The following is a 19,049-nucleotide window of genomic DNA, read 5'->3' on the forward strand; positions in this document are numbered from 1 at the left end:
GAAGCAGCCTGGATTATTCCCCCCCACACCCCCGGCTGTAACTCCACCCATGGGGGGTACATTTAAAACCCCCCCCATAACCCCCACTCAACTGTCCCCCTGGAGGGAACTGGGAGGGGATATTGAGCTAAAAGCACCTGGGAGGTCTGACCGGGGTGATGGAGGCGGGATACCGGGGTAGATGGGCCCCTGGGTCTGACCAGGGTGATGGAGGCGGGATACCGGGGTAGATGGGCCCCTGGGTCTGACCGGGGTGATGGAGGCGGGAGACCGGGGTAGATGGGCCTAGATGGGCCCCTGGGTCTGACCGGGGTGATGGAGGCGGGATACCGGGGTAGATGGGCCCCTGGGTCTGACCGGGGTGATGGAGGCGGGATACCGGGGTAGATGGGCCCCTGGGTCTGACCGGGGGTGATGGAGGCGGGATACCGGGGTAGATGGGCCCCTGGGTCAGACCGGGGGTGATGGAGGCGGGATACCAGGGTAGATGGGGGTCTGACGAGGGGCAGCAGCGTGGGAAGTGGGGCAATCGTAACCAGGAGTTGCCCTGCCCCATGTAGGGCAGGTGCCACAGCTGGTTTGCCCTAGGGGAGGGAAACTGAGTCAACCAGAAAACTCCACGCCTGTCAATAGCAAAACAAACTGCTCCCCAGTGCCGGCCTGGTCCCGACTGCCGGGGGATTGGGGCCTGTTACCCCCAGACCCTGAGATCCTGCCCCATGGTGCCCCCCAGCGCCCGCCCTGACTGCCAGGGGACAGCGACACCCCCCCGAGCCCCTGCCCCTCCTCCAGAACTCCTGCCCCACGGGACCCCAGCGCCCAGCCCTGAATGCCAGGGGACAGTGACCCCCCCAGCCTCCTGCCCCACGGGCCCCCCAGCGCCCGCCCTGACTGCCAGGGGACAGTGACCCCCAACCTCCTACCCTCCCCCAGCCTCCTGCCCCCCAGCGCCCGCCCTGACTGCCAGGGGATAGTGACCCCCCCAACCTCCTGCCCTCCCCCCAGCATCCTGCCCCCCAGCGCCCGGCCCTGACTGCCAGGGGATAGTGACCCCAACCTCCTGCCCTCCCCAGCCTCCTGCCCCACGGCGCCCCAGCGTCCGGCCCTGACTGCCAGGGGACAGCGACACCCCGAGCCCCGCAGCACGGCGCCCCCGTTCTCCCTCCCGCGCTGTGCGGGGGCCCAGCCCAGCCCGTGTGTCCGGGATCGGAGGCCCCCCCGCCCGGTCCCCCCCCAGCACTCACGGGGCGGGAGGAGGCTCGGCGCCGAGACCCCGGGGTGAACATCGTCGGGTGACGGCACCGGCACCGCGCCCCCCCCCGCAGCTCCTCCTCCTTCCCGCAGCTCCCGCCCCCCCTGCAGCTCCTCCCCGGCCCCCTCGCTGCTCCTCCTCCTTCGCCCTCGCCCCCGCAGCTCCTCTCCCGGCCCCCGCAGCTCCTCCTCCTTCCCCGCAGCTCCTCCTCCCCGCCCCTCGCTGCTCCTCCTTCGCCCCCAGCAGCTCCTCCCGGCCCCCTCCCGCTAGTCCTCCTCCTTCCCCCGCCCTCCCGCAGCTCCTCTCCCGGCCCCCTCGCTGCTCCTCCTCCTTCGCCCTCGCCCCCCGCAGCTCCTCCCCCGGCCCCCGCAGCTCCTCCTCCTTCCCCCAGCAGCTCCTCCCGGGCCCCCTCCCGCTAGTCCTCCTCCTTCCCCCGCCCTCCCGCAGCTCCTCTCCCGCCCCGCTGCTCCTCCTCCTTCGCCCCCGCAGCTCCCCGCCCCTCGCTCCTCCTCCTCCTTCCCGCAGCTCCCCGCCCCTCGGTCCTCCTCCTCCTTCCCCGCAGCTCCCCGCCCCTCGCTCCTCCTCCTCCCCGCTGCTCCTCCTTCGCCCCCGCTGCTCCTCCTCCCCGCCCCTCGCTGCTCCTCCTCCTTCCCCGTCCCCGCAGCTCCTCCCCGGCCCCCTCGCTCCTCCTCCTTCCCCCTCGAAGCTCCTCCCCGGCCCAGCCCCTCCCGCTGCTCCTCCCCGGTCCTCCAACGGCTCCTCCCCACCCCGCCCTGTCCTTCACTCCGCCCCTCTCCCTGGGCCCCAAGCTCCTCCCCCGTCCTCACGCCCCACCTCGGGCCCCTCCCACACCGCACCGCCCCCTAACCCGCGCCCTCCCCCTCCGTCCTCTGCTGCACCCCTCCCGCCCCCTGCTCTCCCCCCATCGCTTGTCCCGCCCCCGGCGGCCCCCCCCCCGTCCCTCGGGTGCTGGGGGGTAACATGGGTCCTGTAACACGTGCCCTTGGCCACCTGCAGCCCCCCAGACCCCCCAAAGCTCTGCCCCCGCCCCCATTCAGACCCACAGCAGGGGGGGCTGGGAGCCCGGACTCCTGGGTTCTCTCCCTGGCTCTGGAGGGCAGTGGGGGCTAGTGGTTAGGGCGGGGGGGGGGCTAAGAGCCAGGACTCCTGGGTTCTCTCCCTGGCTCTGGGAGAGGAGTGGGGGCTAGTTGTTCGGGCGGGGGGGGCTCGGAGCCCGGACTCCTGGGTTCTCTCCCGGGCTCTGGGAGCGGAGTGGGGGCTAGTGGTTAGGGCGGGGGGGGGGGGCTAAGAGCCAGGACTCCTGGGTTCTCTCCCTGGCTCTGGGAGAGGAGTGGAGGCTCGTGGTTAGGGCAGGGGGGGGGCTGGGAGCCAGGACTCCTGGGTTCTCTCCCTGGCTCTGGGAGAGGAGTGGAGGCTCGTGGTTAGGGCTGGGGGGGCTGGGAGCCAGGACTCCTGGGTTCTCTCCTTAGCTCTGGAGGGCAGTGGGGGCTAGTGGTTAGGGCAGGGGGGGGGGCTGGGAGCCAGGTCTCCTTGTATTTCTGACTGGGAGGTGGTTAGTTCTGACCTGGCCTGTGTGTCTGAAATGAGTTTGCTGGACCTCAGCCCCATCCCTCCCAATGAGGGTGACTCTGGGGGCCGGGGGCAGGGCCGGGGTGCTGGGATATAGAACCCAGGCATCCGGGGCTCAGTCTCTGTGGGGCCTGTCGCTCCCCCCCGAGCTGCAACATGGACCCTTCCCTCCCCCCCCTCGGCCTTATGGAGCCTGTCCTTATCTGTGGGCCTGGGCGGCTCCGTTATGGGGTGGGGCTGGCGAGAGGGGGCCCAGGCAGCCTCTCAGGGGGTGTCAGTCAGTGCTGGTTGTTCGTCCTCAGTGCAGGACAACAGGTAACAGGGGGGGTTGTCTGGCATCTGGGGGGGCATCGGGGGTTCAGTGGGGGGATGGGGGGTGGTTAGGGAGGACGGGGGGCTGCTGGGGGGATAAATGGGGGACTCAGCTGGGGGGCGGTTAGGGGGAAGGGGTGGCTGAGGAGGGCACGCTTTGGGGGGACGCAATGAAGGTTGGGGGGGTCTGCTGGGGGGCCAGCCAGCCTGTGGATGTCAGCAGCCCGGAGACCCCATACCTCAGCCCCATGGCTTCGCCCCTCGAGGGGGCACCGGCTCTGATCTGGCCCCACGGCAAGGGCCGGGGGGCTGGCTCATGGTGGGACAGGGAAGAGGGCCTGGGCAGTGCTGCCCCCATAAAATCCCCTGGGCATTCGGGGTGTCATTCTTCGAGGGCCTCCCTTCTGGCCGCCGTCCATCCGTCCCCCCCCCCCCCGCAAGCCCCCCCATCCCCCGCAGCTGTGATGGGTGGGCCCCCCCCATGGCTCTTATCAGCCTCCAACAGACACGGCGCCGCCCTGCTCCGGGGTGTCCGAATGTCACACAACCTCGCACTCGGTCCATAAAGACCGACGGGACGAGGGACGGAATCGGGTCCCGTCCATCCGCCTGCGCCCACCCTCCAATCCGCTCGGTGGATGATCCCCTCCCCACCTGTCCCCCTGTTGTTAGTCCTCTGGGATGGGGGTGGGGATCACTCATTCGGGAGGGGTCTCCATGGGGGCACTCGGGGAGCTGGGCTGCTGGAAGGCGTCGATTTCTGCCCGCCTGGATCTGTCGGCAGACGGGTGTTTACTGGTGTGGCTGTACCAAGGTGTCCGTCCCCCCCTTCCCATTTTCAGATTTGCCCCCTGTCAGAAAAAATCCCGGAGGGGCAAATTCGGCCAATAGGCCAATCACATGCTTCAGGGCTCCCCAGGGTCAGGAAGGAGGTTCTCCACCACCACCGTTCTCCTCCAGGCACAACTGGCCAGCTGTATCTGCATCTTCCCCCCTCCCCCGAAGAGCTGAGGGGGGGTGGCGTGCTGCGGGGCGGGGGTCCCGGACGCCTGGGTTCCTCACGCCTATTCTCTCTCCCGGGCAGCACCGCAATCCGGCACGATGGCTTCCTTCCTCCAGCGCTGCCCGTTCCTGACCCGGGACCCCAGCGTCTTCTTGCTCAAAGCTCGACCCCTGCTGGTGAGCAGCGCCCAGCGATGTCCCGTCATGGTGGCCCGGACCCTGATGGGGTCCCCCCCGCAGAGGGGGACGGACAACCCCATCCCACTTGGTAAGCAGTGGCGGGGCTGGGAGCCAGGACTCCTGGGTTCTCTCCCCGGCTCTGGGAGGGGAGTGGGGCCTAGTGGTTAGAGCGGGGGGGGGGAGGAGGAGCTGGGAGCCAGGACTCCTGGGTTCCATCCCTTTGGCTTGGCTGTCTCTCCCCAGCAGCAGGATCTGTCCCCCGGGAGTCGGAGACCCCAGAAGCAGCCTCCAGCCCTTCCCAGACCCACTGCCCCTTCATGGAGTCGGAGGTGCGGGGCGGACGGAGCCGGATCGTTCAGCGCGCCGGGCCAGAGGTGCAGGAGGATGTGAAGGTCTACAAGGCAGGTGAGGGCTGCTCTGACCTCGTCGGAGAACCCAGGAGTCCTGGTTCCCAGCCACTCCCCCGCTCTAACCACTAGACCCCACTCCCCTCCCAGAGCTGGGAGAGAACCCAGGAGTCCTGGCTCCCAGCCCCCCCGCTCTAACCCACTCACCCCCCATCTCTGTGCCCCTCCAGACCCCCTCAGCTCTCTGCTCCTCGAGGTCCAGTCCAGCCTCCGGAAGAAATTCCTGGGCCGTGATGGGCCGGGGCCCGACGCCCGGCTCCTCCCCACCCACCTGCTCCAGGACAACCAGCCAGGTGAGGCCTGACGCCGGGTGACAGACTCAGAGAATCGGGAGGTTCTAGTCCAGCCCCCTGCTCGAAGCGGGACCAGCCCCACCTGAACCCTCCCAGCCAGGCCTTAAACACCTCTGAGGAAGGAGCCTCCACCACCGCCCCAGGGACCCAGCCCAGGGCTGCACCCCCCTCGGCTTTACAGACAAAACTACAGGGGGGCTTTCCAGGGGGCAAGACAGAGATGCCACATTTATTATGAGAACAACTTGATTTATGACCAATAACTAATATCTTAATCCTTCTACACACACACACTATACCTAATACCTACACACACACACACACACACACACATTATACCTGATACCTACACACACACACACATTATACCTAATACCTACACACACACATTCTCACACACACACACAGTCACACACACATTATACCTAATACCTACACACACACATTCACACACACACACACACACAGTCACACACACACACACACACACACACACAGATTATACCTAATACCTACACACACACACACACACACACACACACATTATACCTAATACCTACACACACACACACACACACACACATTATACCTAATACCTACACACACACATTCACACACACACACACAGTCACACACACACACACACACACCCGTCAGATGCTCTGCAGCTGCTGCATAGCTACCAGCCCTGGACATGGCTGGAGTCGGTGGCTTGATTTCCCAGCCTGGGTTGGTAGCTCGGGGCGGGAGGAGGAGCTGGGTCTCTGATGTTGCAGCAGGCCCCTATGATGCAGCCACTGGTCAGAATCACATTCCGACCAACAACGGCTTTTGATTCAATTACGTTGTTATCTCCCGTTTTCATTGCTTGTGAACCTCACAGGAGTGGTATGACAGTCAGATAACGTTTGTACAGGGCTTTGGAAATATCCAACGCTGACGTGTTCACGTTTGCGTTTTCCATCCCTGCTTAGCAAGGATACAACAGCCAACTTCAAAACCATTATAGGTGCCAATGACCATTGGTTTTGCTTCCACCTCTTCCGTGTCTGGTGAAATATTTTCAGGATATCCATTTATGATCAATGTCTGCTCTTCTATGAGATTGCCTTCACCAATCACGATTGGTCCTGCTTCTGCAATGATTCGCGCTTTAGGGTGAATCACTGTCCTAGGTCCGATAGTTACATCTCCCCTGATTTCACTTTCCACGCAGACAACAGCTCCAGAAGCAATCGTCACACTGCTCTGCGTCCTCTCCGCCATCTTCCCCGATCGGCCAGCTGGGTCTCTGTGGGGCAGGCGCCGATGCCCGTCCATGCTGGCAGCAGAACGTTACCCCCCAAAGTCTCCCATCTCACCCAGCCTTTTTGTAGGCTTGAGTCTGAATCCAGAGTCTCTAGGTCTTGCTCTAGGTCAAACCGCCTCTGGGTTTGGTGACTGATCACCTGTCAATTGCAGGCCTGACTGTCAGCCTGGGACCCGGCTTTGATCGTCCTTCTCTTGTAGCTTTTCTGTTTAGGGTGGACTCTGCTCACTTTGTTAGGGCTCTTGTCTGCAGCTTCAGCCGCTGGGGTGTGAACTCTGCTTATCAGGACAGGCCGGGGCCATCATCCATCCATAGCTCAGTCACACATCGAACCTAACTAAGGAGAGCACAGCAGGGTTTGCAGAAAGGAAGGTTGGAGGAAGCTTTTACGAAATGGAGAGAGCGTTTTAAAATGGGTTTGGATTCCAATATGGCAAACAGTGAACAGAGGTTACAATGTAGGCACGTGCAGTGACTGGTGAACAGAGGTTACAATGTAGGCACGTGCAGTGACTGGTGAACAGTGAACAGAAGTTACAATGTGGGCACGTGTAGTGAATGGTGAACAGTGAACAGAGGTTACAATGTAGGCACGTGCAGTAAATGGTGAACAGTGAACAGAAGTTACAATGTAGGCACGTGCAGTGAATGGTGAACAGTGAACAGAGGTTACAATGTAGGCACGTGCAGTGAATGGTGAACAGTGAACAGAGGTTACAATGTAGGCACGTGCAGTAAATGGTGAACAGTGAACAGAAGTTACAATGTAGGCACGTGCAGTGACTGGTGAACAGTGAACAGAGGTTACAATGTAGGCACGTGCAGTGACTGGTGAACAGTGAACAGAAGTTACAATGTAGGCACGTGTAGTGAATGGTGAACACTGAACAGAGGTTACAATGTAGGCACGTGCAGTGACTGGTGAACAGTGAACAGAGGTTACAATGTAGGCACGTGCAGTGAATGGTGAACAGTGAACAGAGGTTACAATGTAGGCACGTGTGGTGAATGGTGAACAGTGAACAGAAGTTACAGTGTAGGCACGTGCGGTGACTGGTGAACAGTGAACAGAGGTTCCAGTGTAGGCACGTGTAGTGAATGGTGAACAGTGAACAGAGGTTACAGTGTAGGCACGTGTAGTGAATGGTGAACAGTGAACAGAAGTTACAGTGTAGGCACATGCAGTAAATGGTGAACAGTGAACAGAAGTTACAATGTAGGCACGTGCAGTGAATGGTGAACAGTGAACAGAGGTTACAATGTAGGCACGTGCAGTGAATGGTGAACAGTGAACAGTAGTTACAATGTAGGCACGTGCAGTGAATGGTGAACAGTGAACAGAGGTTACAATGTAGGCACGTGCAGTGAATGGTGAACAGTGAACAGAGGTTACAATGTAGGCACGTGCAGTGAATGGTGAATGGTGAACAGAGGTTACAATGTAGGCACGTGCAGTGACTGGTGAACGGTGAACGGAGGTTACAATGTAGGCACGTGCAGTGACTGGTGAACAGTGAACAGAGGTTACAATGTAGGCACGCGCAGTGACTGGTGAACGGTGAACAGAGGTTACAATGTAGGCACGCGCAGTGACTGGTGAACGGTGAACAGAGGTTACAATGTAGGCACGTGCAGTGACTGGTGAACAGTGAACAGAGGTTACAATGTAGGCACGTGCAGTGACTGGTGAACGGTGAACAGAGGTTACAATGTAGGCACGTGCAGTGACTGGTGAACAGTGAACAGAGGTTACAATGTAGGCACGTGTAGTGACTGGTGAACGGTGAACAGAGGTTACAATGTAGGCACGTGCAGTGACTGGTGAACGGTGAACGGAGGTTACAATGTAGGCACGTGCAGTGACTGGTGAACAGTGAACAGAGGTTACAATGTAGGCACGTGCAGTGACTGGTGAACGGTGAACAGAGGTTACAATGTAGGCACGTGCAGTGACTGGTGAACAGTGAACAGAGGTTACAATGTAGGCACGAGCAGTGAATGGTGGACAGAAGTTACAATAGTGAAACAGTGCAAGTCTCAGTGATTTAAGCAGGAATTGGATTGATAGTGAAACGTACAAGGGCAGCTGACTGAACAGCTCTGGCTCTTCATTGTCAATTAGCCAGTTCTTGGGGTAACCGGTTTGATGAATTAACGTTGTTTCATTCCTGAAACTTTACTGATGAAGTTACATGAATAAAGTGAACAGTTAAAACAATTTCATTCATCAGTTCACCACCCTCCTCGTGAAATAGTGATTCCTACTGTCCAACCTAAACCTCCCCCACTGCAACTTGAGACCATTACTCCTTGTTCTGTCATCTGCCACCACTGAGAACAGCCGAGCTCCAGCCTCTTTGGAACCCCCCTTCAGGTAGTTGAAAGCAGCCCTCAAATCCCCCCTCATTCTTCATAGACACCCCCCAGGCCAGAAGTGACACCCCCCCCCATAGTGCAGGCCAGAGAACATCCCCCCTGCCAAATAATTCCCGGAGCAGATCCCTTCGGAAAGACCGGCCCAGCTTGACTGCGAGCCTGGTAAAGGTTTAGGGACACCCGGAGCGTGGGGTTCCTCCGGCCCATCCTGGCTACCAGCCGTTGCTGGGTCTCGCCTCCAGGAACTGCTCTGAACCCACTTATAGTTCTGGCCTTCACAACATCCTGCGGCGGGGAGTTCCGCAGGTCGGCCGTGCGCCGCGTGAAGACCTCTGGCCTTGTGTCTGCGTGAAACCTGCCGCCTCTTGATTTCGTGGGGGGACCCCTGGCCCTTGTGTTACGGGAAGGGGTGAATGAAGCCCTCTGGTTCCCTCTCTCTGCACCAGTCCCGAGTTCAGAGCCCGCACTCGCCTCTGGCGGCTCTTTTCCAAGCTGAACTTTTCAGTCTCTCCTGCGGTGGCTCCTCCAGCCCCTGGATCTGTTTCCTGGCCCGTCTCTGCACCGTTCCCAATTGGAATAGAGCTCGCGGCAGCTGGGGATATTCCCTGGCTGATTACCCGGCCCCGTCCTAGACGCCAGGGTCGCTTGTGGGAGTGGGAGCCGTGGATTCAGGGCCCCCCCACCCCACTGCTCTGTGCTCCCCCTCACCCCACTGCTATGCACCCCCCCGCTCTGTGCCCCCCTCGCCCCCCTGCTCTGTGCCCCCCCTGCTCTGCGCCCCCCCTTGCCCCACTGCTCTGTGCCCCTCGCCCCTGCTCTGTGCCCCCTGCTCTGCACCCCCTCGCCCCACTGCTCTGTGCCCCTCGCCCCACTGCTCTGTGCCCCCTGCTCTGCACCCCTTGCCCCCTGCTCTGGAGGGGGAACCGCTGTTTCGGGGGGGAGGCGAGGGGGGAACCGCTGTGTCTGGGGGAGGCGAGGGGGAACTGCTGTGTCTGGGGAGGTGAGGGGGAACCCCTGTGTCTGGGGGAGGCGAGGGGGCAACCGCTGTGTATGGGGGGAGTCGAGGGGGGAACCGCTGTGTCTGGGGGGAGGCGAGGGGGGAACCGCTGTGTCTGGGGGGAAGAAAGGGGGGAACCGCTGTGTCTGGGGGGGGAAGCAAGGGGGGAACTGCTGTGTCTGGGGGTCTGTCTCTGACCCCGTCTGCCCCCTCCCCACAGGATCCGGGGCCTTCTCCTACGATTCCTTCCTGGATGGCCGGCTGGAGGCCAAGCGCCGGGATCACACCTATCGCGTCTTCAAGACGGTGACGCGCCGGGCGGACGCCTTCCCCTTCGCCCGGGAGGCCGCGGGCCCCGAGGTCTCGGTCTGGTGCAGCAACGACTACCTGGGCATGAGCCGCCACCCACGGGTGCTGCAGGCAGCCATGTGAGAGGGTGCCCCTCACTCCCGACCCGCAGCCCCTGCCAGCCCGGCCCTGGGCTCCCCACAACAGCCCTGCCGGTGCCCCTCACTCCCGACCCGCAGCCCCTGCCAGCCCGGCCCTGTGCGCTGACCCCTCTCTCCCCTCCAGGGACGCCCTGCAGCACCATGGCCTGGGGGCCGGGGGCACCAGGAACATCTCGGGCACCAGCCGGTACCACGTGGAGCTGGAGCGGGAGCTGGCCCAGCTCCATCGCAAAGACGCCGCCTTGTTGTTCTCCTCCTGCTACGTCGCCAACGACTCCACCCTCTTCACCCTCGCCAGGATGATGCCAGGTACCCGGACGCCTGGGTTCTCTCCCTGGCTCCGGGAGGGCAGTGGGGGCTGGTGGTTAGAGCGGGGGGGGCTGGGATCCTGGACGCCTGGGTTCTGGTCACAGCACTAACACCCCCCCCCGCCCCCCTCCCAGGCTGTGAGATCTTCTCGGACGCGGGGAATCACGCCTCCATGATCCAGGGGATCCGCAACAGCGGGGTCCCCAAACACGTCTTCCGGCACAACGACCCCCAGCACCTGGCCCAGCTGCTGGGCCGCAGCCCCCTCGGCATCCCCAAGATCGTGGCCTTCGAGACCGTGCACTCCATGGACGGTAGGGCCCCCCTGCCCTGCCCCCGCAGCCCAGGGACCCCCCAGCCCTGCCCCCCAGGCCTCCCCCATTGCATCCCAGGGACCCCTCGCCACACCCCAGGGTCCCAGGGACCCCTGTCCCTCTCCCCAGCCCCGCCCCTGCCCCCAGGGTCCCACCTCCCCAACATCCCAGGGACTCCCCACCCTGACCCCTAGGCGCCCCGCCGCATCCCAGGGTCCCCACCCTGTCCCCAGGGTCCCGCCCTCCCCTGCATCCCAGGGACCCCTGCTCTGCCCCCAGAGTCCCGCCCTCCCCCCGCCGCCCAGGGACCCCCAGCCCTGCCCCTAGGCCCCCGCTGCATCCCAGGGCCCCCCTGCCCTACCCCCTCGGGTCCCGCCCGCCCCCGCATCCCAGCGACCCCCTGCCCCCAGAACCCCCACTCTGCCCCTAGGGTCCCACCCTCCCCTGCATCCCAGGGACCCCCTGCCCCTAGGGTCCTGCCCTCCTCCTGCATCCCAGGGACCCTCTGCCCTGCCCCCAGGACCCCCACCCTGCCCCCCAGGGCCCCCCCCACAGGTGCTCCTTCTCCCCCCGCAGGTGGGATCTGCCCCCTGGAGGATCTGTGTGACGTGGCGCATGCGCACGGCGCCCTCACCTTCGTGGACGAGGTTCACGCCGTGGGGCTGTACGGCGCCCGTGGGGCCGGCATCGGGGAGCGCGACGGGGTGCTGGGCAAGGTCGACATCGTCTCCGGCACCCTGGGTGAGTCGGGGGGGGAGGCACCCTGGGGCGGGGGATGCTTGGGGGGCAGGGGGCGCTCTCCCTTGGCAGTCAGTGCCAGGCACTAGGGGGCGCTGTGGGGCAGGGAGCGGGGCAGAGGCTGCTGTCCCCTGACAAGCAAGCAAGGGTGGGCAGTAGGGGCGCCATAGGGCAGGGGCTGGCTGGGGCATTGCCCGGTGCCAGGGGCGCTGTGCTGTGGGGCGGGGGCTCTCCCGCAGGCGGGGCTGGGCACCAGGGGCGCTGTGCTGTGGGGCGGGGCTGGGCACCAGGGGCGCTGTGCTGTGGGGCGGGGGGCTCTCCCCGCAGGCGGGGGCTGGGCACCAGGGGGCGCTGTGCTGTGGGGCAGGGGGCTCTCCCCGCAGGCGGGGGCTGGGCACTAGGGGGCGCTGTGCTGTGGTGCAGGGGGCTCTCCCGCAGGCGGGGCTGGGCACTAGGGGCGCTGTGCTGTGGGGCGGGGGCTCTCCCGCAGGCGGGGCTGGGCACTAGGGGCGCTGTGCTGTGGTGCAGGGGCTCTCCTGGCAGGCGGGGCTGGGCACTAGGGGCGCTGTGCTGTGGGGCGGGGCTGGGCACTAGGGGGCGCTGTGCTGTGGGGCAGGGGGCTCTCCCCGCAGGCGGGGGCTGGGCACTAGGGGGCGCTGTGCTGTGGGGCAGGGGGCTCTCCCCGCAGGCGGGGGCTGGGCACTAGGGGGCGCTGTGCTGTGGGGCAGGGGGCTGGGCACTAGGGGGCGCTGTGCTGTGGGGCAGGGGGCTCTCCCCGCAGGCGGGGGCTGGGCACTAGGGGGCGCTGTGCTGTGGGGCGGGGGGCTGGGCACTAGGGGGCGCTGTGCTGTGGGGCAGGGGGCTCTCCCCACAGGCCCGGCCCCGGGGGCACCGTCTCACCCTGCTCTCCCCCCCAGGGAAGGCCTTCGGCTGCGTGGGGGGGTACATCGCCAGCACGGCGGCGCTGGTGGACACGGTTCGCTCCTACGCGGCCGGCTTCATCTTCACCACCTCGCTGCCCCCCCCGGTGCTGGCCGGCGCCCTGGCCTCGCTGCGGGTGCTGGCCGGGCCCGAGGGCCGGGGGCTGCGCCGGGCCCACCAGCGCAACGTCAAGCACATGCGGCAGCTGCTGATGGACGCCGGGCTGCCCGTCATCAGCTGCCCCAGCCACATCATCCCCATCCGGGTACGGCCGGACGCCTGGGTCCTCGGGGCTGGGAGCCAGGACTCCTGGGGTCTCTCCCTGGCTCTGGGAGGGGAGTGGGGTCTGGTGGTTAGAGCAGGGGGGGCTGGGAGCCAGGACACCAGGAGGGGAGCAGGGAGGTGTGTGTGTGGTGTGGAGGGGGGAGGGGGTATTTCCCGGACTCCTGGGTCCCACCCTTGTCTCTCCGATTGCCCCCCTGCAGGTGGGCGACGCGGCCTTGAACTCCCGGCTCTGCGACCTTCTCCTGTCCCAGCACAACATCTACGTCCAAGCCATCAACTACCCCACGGTGCCCCGGGGGGAGGAGCTGCTGCGCCTGGCGCCCTCCCCCCACCACACGCCCCCCATGATGGACTACTTCGTGGGTGAGGGCAGCGGGCTGGGGGGGTAAACGGTAGGGTGGTGGGGGCGGGGGGGGGGCACTGGGGGGGCCAGTCGGTGAAGGATCAACAACCCGGCGGGAGGGGATTTTGGGGCAGCGGGGGGGGGGGCTGGGGACAGAGGTCAGGGGTCACACGCCAGTACCCCTCCCACACACACACTCACAGCTGGTGCAGTGAGGGGCTGGGAGGGTACCGGGGGGGGGCAGTTGGTGAAGGATGAAGATCCTGGGGAGGGGAGATTGGGGCAGTGGGGGGGGGGCTGGGAGAGTACCTGGGGGGGCACAGAGGTCTCACCCCATCTCCCCCCCCCAGAGCGCCTGGTGCAGGGCTGGCAGGACGTGGGGCTCCCCCTGCAGCCCCCCGCGTCCTCCGCCTGCCACTTCTGCCAGCGGCCCCTGCACTTCACCCTCATGAGCGAGTGGGAGCGGGATTCCTTCGGCAGCCTGGGGGCCCAGTGCGTCCCCAGCAGCGCCTGAGCCCGGGACGGACGGACCCCCCCGGCGTGGGATGTGGACCCCCCGGCGCAACCTGACAAGGGCTCTAAATAAAACTCACTAAGCTTGTGTCTGTGTCCCTGACCGCGTGGAACCCAGGGGTCCGGGCACCTGTCCCTCCACTGCTCCCCTCCCAGAGCCGGGGGGAGAACCCAGGAGTCCTGGCTCCCAGCCCCCCCTGCTCTAACCACCAGCCCCTGCTCCCCTCCCAGAGCCGGGAGAGAACCCAGGTGTCCTGGCTCCCAGCTCCCCCTGCTCTAACCACCAGCCCCCACTCCCCTCCCAGAGCCAGGGAGAGAACCCAGGTGTCCTGGCTCCCAGCCCCCCCGTGCTGTAACCCATTGAATCCTGGGCCCGGTCTTCCCCTGCCATGTGGGCCCCTGGGCTCCCTGCCTGGTTGGTGGTGGGGGAGGGGGGGGCTGGCCCTAGGGGCCCCATGTGGCGGGGGGGAAGATAATCACGGTTGCACTTGGCTATGGGGCAGCCCCACGGTGCTGTGTGTGTGTGTGTGGGGGGGGTTGTGCCCATCTTGCCCCTTCTCTGCAGCCCACCTGCTCCAGAGGGGCCGGACCTCCCAACCTGCCCCCCCACCTATTCCAGACCCAGGCTGCCCCCCCCCCCGCCCGCCAAGGTTTCAGGAACTCACTGGATCAGCCCCACCCCAAACCCCATCTGCAGCTGGGGCCCTTGGCAGTGGGGCTGGGGGGGTCCCAAGGGGCTCCGGAGGGGAGGGGGTTGGGGGGGTTTCGTGCTGCAGTCGCTGGAATTACGTCCTTTGTGCCCCGTCCCTGGTGTCCCATGGGGGGGCGGATTTGGGGGGCGCTTCCCTCGCCCCAGCTCCCGATTTCCCTTTAGTGTCGAGTCGTAGAGGAAAGGGGGGGGTTGTATTGTGTCGTGACCCCCCCACCGGCACCTCACTTGCCTCCCCCAAATCAGAGCATCCGTCTCCTCCCCAGCAAAGGGGGCTCTCGGGGGGGGGGTCCTGCCACCCGCCCCCCCCCGTGGGAAAAAACTTTGTAACACTTTTTTTAGGCGAAGAAGAACAAAAGGCCAAGGGGGGGGAGTTCGTTACCCTCCCCGGGGGACTCTGCCCCCCCCACAATGGGGGGGGCTCCCTGCTCAGGGAGGGGGGGCACCAGGCAGGGTTTAAATGACATCGGAGTATTTAGCCGACTGGGTCCTTTATGTGGGGGGAACTTGTGCGCCCCCCCCCTTCCACCCTCCCAGCAGGCATCGCACGGGGGGGGGCTACAGACTGATGACCCCCCAGGTGGCCAAGGTGGGAATGGCAGCCCCCCCCCGCCATGGTCATTTGCAGTTCGCTGCCCCCCCCGCGCCCCGAGACCCCCCCCCCCGCGCTGTCCTCGTAGCTACAGACATTTTTTGAATAAAAGTTTGGAGTGTTTCCTGCGGGGGGCGGGAATGGGGCGCGGGGGGTGTCACTGTGGTTCCTCCTGCCCCACTGCCTGGCCTCCCCCCCCCAGCCCTCGTGGTCATGGAGGGGGCCTGGAAGGGGTCACGTGCGAGGGACACCCCCGATCTCTGGGGGCGCCCCCCCCTGCTCCCGGACACCAGTTGGGGGGCTGCAGCCTTGGCCATTGGAGGGAGCCCCCCCCCGAGACTGGCGGACGGGGGGGGGCGCTGCTTGTCACCAGGCAAAGCCGGGGGGGGGAATCAGCTGATTCGGTCACATGACCAGCCTCACAGCTGGGTCCGGGTCCCGCCCCCGCCGGCTCGGTCTGGCCTGGGAGCCGGGCCGGGCCGGGCCGGGCGGACGCTGCTGGGGGCCGGGACAAGCGCTGAACGGGGCCATCGGCAGCTGGACCCCCCCCCCCCCAGGCACCGAGCACGGGGGAAGAACCCAGGCGTCCGGCCTCCCCCGCACCCTAACCCACCAGACGCCACTCCCAGAGAACCCAGGCGTCCGGCCCCACCCATGAGGCGCAGGTAGGGGGAACGGGGCGCAGGTACTGGGGGGGGCAGGACTTGGATAGCAAGGGGTGAGTACTGGGGCCCTCCAGGTCTGGGTCTGGGGGGACCACGCCCTCACACGGACCAGGCCTGGGGGGCTGAGCAGGGCACAGGCTGTGGTCCCAGATGGCTGCCGCAAGGTGGGGAGAGGCCGGGAATGGGGGGAAGGGCTGGGAGCCAGGAGTCCTGGGTTCCCCCCGGCTCTGGGCGGGGAGTGGGGGTTGGTGGGTTAGTGCAGGGGGTGCTGGGAGCCAGGACGCCTGGGTTCTCTCCCTGGCTCTGGGCGGGCTGGGAGCCAGGACGCCTGGGTTCTCTCCCCGACTCTGGGTGGAGAGTGGGGGGCTAGTGGGTTAGAGTGGGGGGAGGGGGCTGGGAGCCAGGACACCTGGGTTCTCTCCCCAGCTCTGGGAGGGGAGTGGGGGGCTGGTGTTTAGAGCAGGGGGCTGGGAGCCAGGATGCCTGGGTTCTCTTCCTGGCTCTGGAAGGGAGGGGAGGGGAGTGGGGGGCTAGTGGGTTAGACCAGTGGCCCCTGGGGGTACTCAGAGGTCTTCTGGGGGGTCAATCAACTCATCTAGAGATTTGCCTGGTTCCCAAACTGGAGTTTGTGAAATGTTACAGGGGGGGGGTTTTGGGGGGGAACTCCCTAACAGTGGCCAGACAGAGGTGTCCCTAGGGGCCCTGGGGGGGAAGCAGCCCGGGCCCCTGGACTTCCAAGCGCTAAGCTGAGCCGTCTCTACCCACTGGGGAGATTCAAGCAGAAAAGGAGGCAGATAATTTGTTGCTGTTTTTTAAAGTAAATCGGCAGCTCCTGTTTTTAACATGATGCCGAAGAACAATTTCAGCTTCGGCGGAACGTGCGTCGTTTGCCTGGACTGCTCGGGACCGAAGCCCTGGGGGTGTTGGATCCGGCGGGGTGTGTGTGTGTGTGTAGACACCCCGAGTCGGCTTCTTAAATCCCTTCCTGCTGTTTCACATCCGCGACTCCCCGGTGAAACGGGGGAGCCTTGTCCCATGACCGGCTGCGTCCGAGGGCCGCGAGCGACGGACGTGAGGGCTCGGATGAGGGTTGCTGTTGTCATCGTGTAATAAACCTACTGTTGTGATGAATAATAATTATTGTTAATTAGTGTGGAAGAAGCAGGCCATAAACCCCCCTGTTAGATTTCCAAGGGCCTTTCCCATTTATACTTAGGTCAAGGAGAAAAATCCCATTTTAGGGGGGGTTCGTGAGACGTGATGTTCCAATGAAAGGGGCGCCCGGGTTGGTAAAACCAGGCCTGGGGTCCCCACCTGTTACCAACGACTCCAGAGAAAGCGCCAGTGAAGCCAGTCCCCTGCTAACGTCACATGGACCAGGCCTGGGTCGGGCCGTGCCGTCTCCGACACACATTTTACAACAATACGGGACAAGTGTTACGGGGGGCGGCGCAGGGACCATTCAGCACCAAAACGGTACAGATTCCGTGCCCAATATTTGAAAATTTGGCCACTTTTATTTGTCAATCAAATCCAGACCGAGGCTGCAGCCTGGCAGGGGGGAGCCCCCACCCCCCGGCTGCACCAAGGTGGGGGATCACCCTCTGCCCCCAGATTGGGGCTGCCTCAACCTGACACAGCCCCAGAACCACCCTGGGGCCAGGCAGGATCCCAGTGTGTGTGTGGGGGGGCGATCTGGGGGGTGTGTGTCTAGGTGGGGGGCAGCTGGCTGCAGAGAGGCTTGTGGGGGGCAGGTGAAGGTGGGGGGGGGGGTCCAGCTGAGGAGCAATGGGGCGGGGGGGGGGAGTTGCGCTTCTGCAGCTGGGAGGGCGGGGGCCTTTAGAAGGCTCTGACGCCACCTGGCGGCCGCTCTGACGAGCCGCGGCCCCCGTCCACGCCCGGGCCGAAGGGCGCATGCGCGGCTGGTCCGGCCGCCCCATTGGCCGGGCCGGAGCGCGGCGGGGGATCAAAGCGGGCGCGGCCCCGCGCGGGGAGCGGCGGCTGCTGCTGCATCCGGAGCAGGGGAAGGAGGAGCGGCCGGAGGACCCCGGCGTCCGGGAGGTGAGGCTGGGGCGGGGCCTGGCTGGGACCCGGCTCCGGGCGGCTGCTGCCTCTGGCGGGGGCGGCGACTCCCGGGGCGGGCGACCGGACCCGACCGGACGGGCGGGGGGGACCGGACCGGACCGGCTCTCGCGGGGGGCCCGGCTCGGGCACGGGGGGCGCCGGGCTCGGCTCTGTCCGGGGTGGGACCGACGGCTCCGTGTTTCTTGTTCCGCAGCAGACGCGGGGCCGGTGGGGCCGAAGCCGCGAACACGCCCCCGCCGCTGCCGGGTTACGGAGCGAGACGAGCCTGCGGGGTCTGCAGCGTCTAAACCCGGAATCCTCCTGCAATAAATCGGGGTGTGTGGGGGGCCCAGAGTCCTTGGCTGGCAGCTAGAACTTCAAAAAGAGCTCGCAAAACTAAGTGACTGGGCACCAAAATGGCAAATTTAATGTGAATACTACACATAGCCCCCGGCCCCCGGCCCCCGTCATGTTGTAACTTAGAGTCAGGAAAATGGTCTTGTGAGGCATTAGAAAGGGGATAGAGTATTATATAAATCCATGCAAATACTGTGTACAGATGTGGTCTCCTCACCTCAAAAAAGATAGACACTCCAGCCCCTGTCCCCAGCCCCAGCAGGTTGTCACACACCACCTCCCACCTCCCCCAAACTCAGCAGGGTCACTCTAGTGAGTGACCTGGTGGAAGTTCAAAGAACCCACTTACATTCCCACAGAGTGCCCCGGGGGGGGCTCTGAACCAAGAGATCCCCCCCCCCCCGGCTCAAAGGCCATCAGGAAGGTGTGTTTGAATTCCCTTCCCTCAGAGACAGGGATCAGCTCATTCACATGATCTGTGTCCTCCAGCTGGGCTTCCCACAGGTTCCAGGGGGGGACCAGGACCCCTAGTGTGCCAGTAAGTGTAAAGTCCTTCTCCTTCTCCTCCTCTGGTCACACTCCGCTGTCCACAGCAATGGGATGCAGTTGATCCCACCAGTTGGTCACGAATTCACCAGGACTCTCAGCCAGCCAGTAATAATCTTGGGACCTCAACCTCACAGCCCCCCTTCGGGATCAGAGCCCTCCCTCTCTCCTTGCTTCTCCCCTCCTATCTGTTGCTAGGAGACAGAGCGGATCTGTACCCAGCCCCCCCAGTACAAACAGTCCCACCTCGTCACACTGGGCAACTAAAATGATTAGCGGTTTGGAGAGGGAGGAAAGATTAAAAAGACTAAGGGGGAGAGGGCAATATGCCTATAATAAATACACAGTCAAGAAGGGGGCAGTAAGGAGAGATACACAAAGGCTCATATGGGAACTTGGTGTAATAAGGTGACCTCTTTACATAAAACATGATATATGCCATCATACAGCAGCATTCAAAAACCAGTGGGAGGAAGAACAGACTCCAAAGAGAAACTGCTGAACTCCAATTAATATGCAAAAATTG

At 64.2% G+C, this 19,049-nt stretch overlaps 1 protein-coding gene across 3 annotated transcripts; it reads left to right on the forward strand.

Moving 5' to 3' along the window:
* Positions 1–2,828: 2,828 nt before the first annotated feature.
* Positions 2,829–13,780, forward strand: ALAS2 (5'-aminolevulinate synthase 2). Of its 3 annotated transcripts, none has more exons than XM_039510364.1 (11): positions 2,829–3,157; positions 4,239–4,424; positions 4,583–4,741; positions 4,914–5,036; positions 9,939–10,146; positions 10,292–10,476; positions 10,611–10,790; positions 11,367–11,531; positions 12,446–12,714; positions 12,935–13,097; positions 13,428–13,780. In XM_039510364.1, exons 1-11 carry the CDS (start codon positions 2,890–2,892, stop codon positions 13,589–13,591), a joined length of 2,070 nt encoding a protein of 689 aa, XP_039366298.1. In that variant the 5' UTR covers positions 2,829–2,889; the 3' UTR covers positions 13,592–13,780. The 3 variants fall into 3 exon arrangements, with proteins under 3 accessions (XP_039366298.1, XP_039366297.1, XP_039366299.1); XM_039510363.1 differs by having other exon boundaries at positions 2,832–3,157; positions 4,580–4,741; positions 13,428–13,777; XM_039510365.1 differs by lacking the exon at positions 2,829–3,157 and adding an exon at positions 3,899–3,968 and having other exon boundaries at positions 4,580–4,741; positions 13,428–13,778.
* The last annotated feature ends 5,269 nt before the right edge of the window (positions 13,781–19,049 follow it).

This window comes from Mauremys reevesii, linkage group 22 (assembly GCF_016161935.1).
Source record: "Mauremys reevesii isolate NIE-2019 linkage group 22, ASM1616193v1, whole genome shotgun sequence".
Taxonomy (NCBI): Eukaryota; Metazoa; Chordata; order Testudines; family Geoemydidae; genus Mauremys; species Mauremys reevesii.

Bases quoted from the DNA above. Each gene is read 5' to 3' on its own strand.
- ALAS2 (XM_039510363.1), top strand. From the start codon at position 2,890: ATGAGGGTGACTCTGGGGGCCGGGGGCAGGGCCGGGGTGCTGGGATAT. The intron at 11,532-12,445 runs GTGAGTCGGGGG...TCTCCCCCCCAG, and splicing joins CATCGTCTCCGGCACCCTGG to GGAAGGCCTTCGGCTGCGTG. The intron at 13,098-13,427 runs GTGAGGGCAGCG...TCCCCCCCCCAG, and splicing joins CATGATGGACTACTTCGTGG to AGCGCCTGGTGCAGGGCTGG.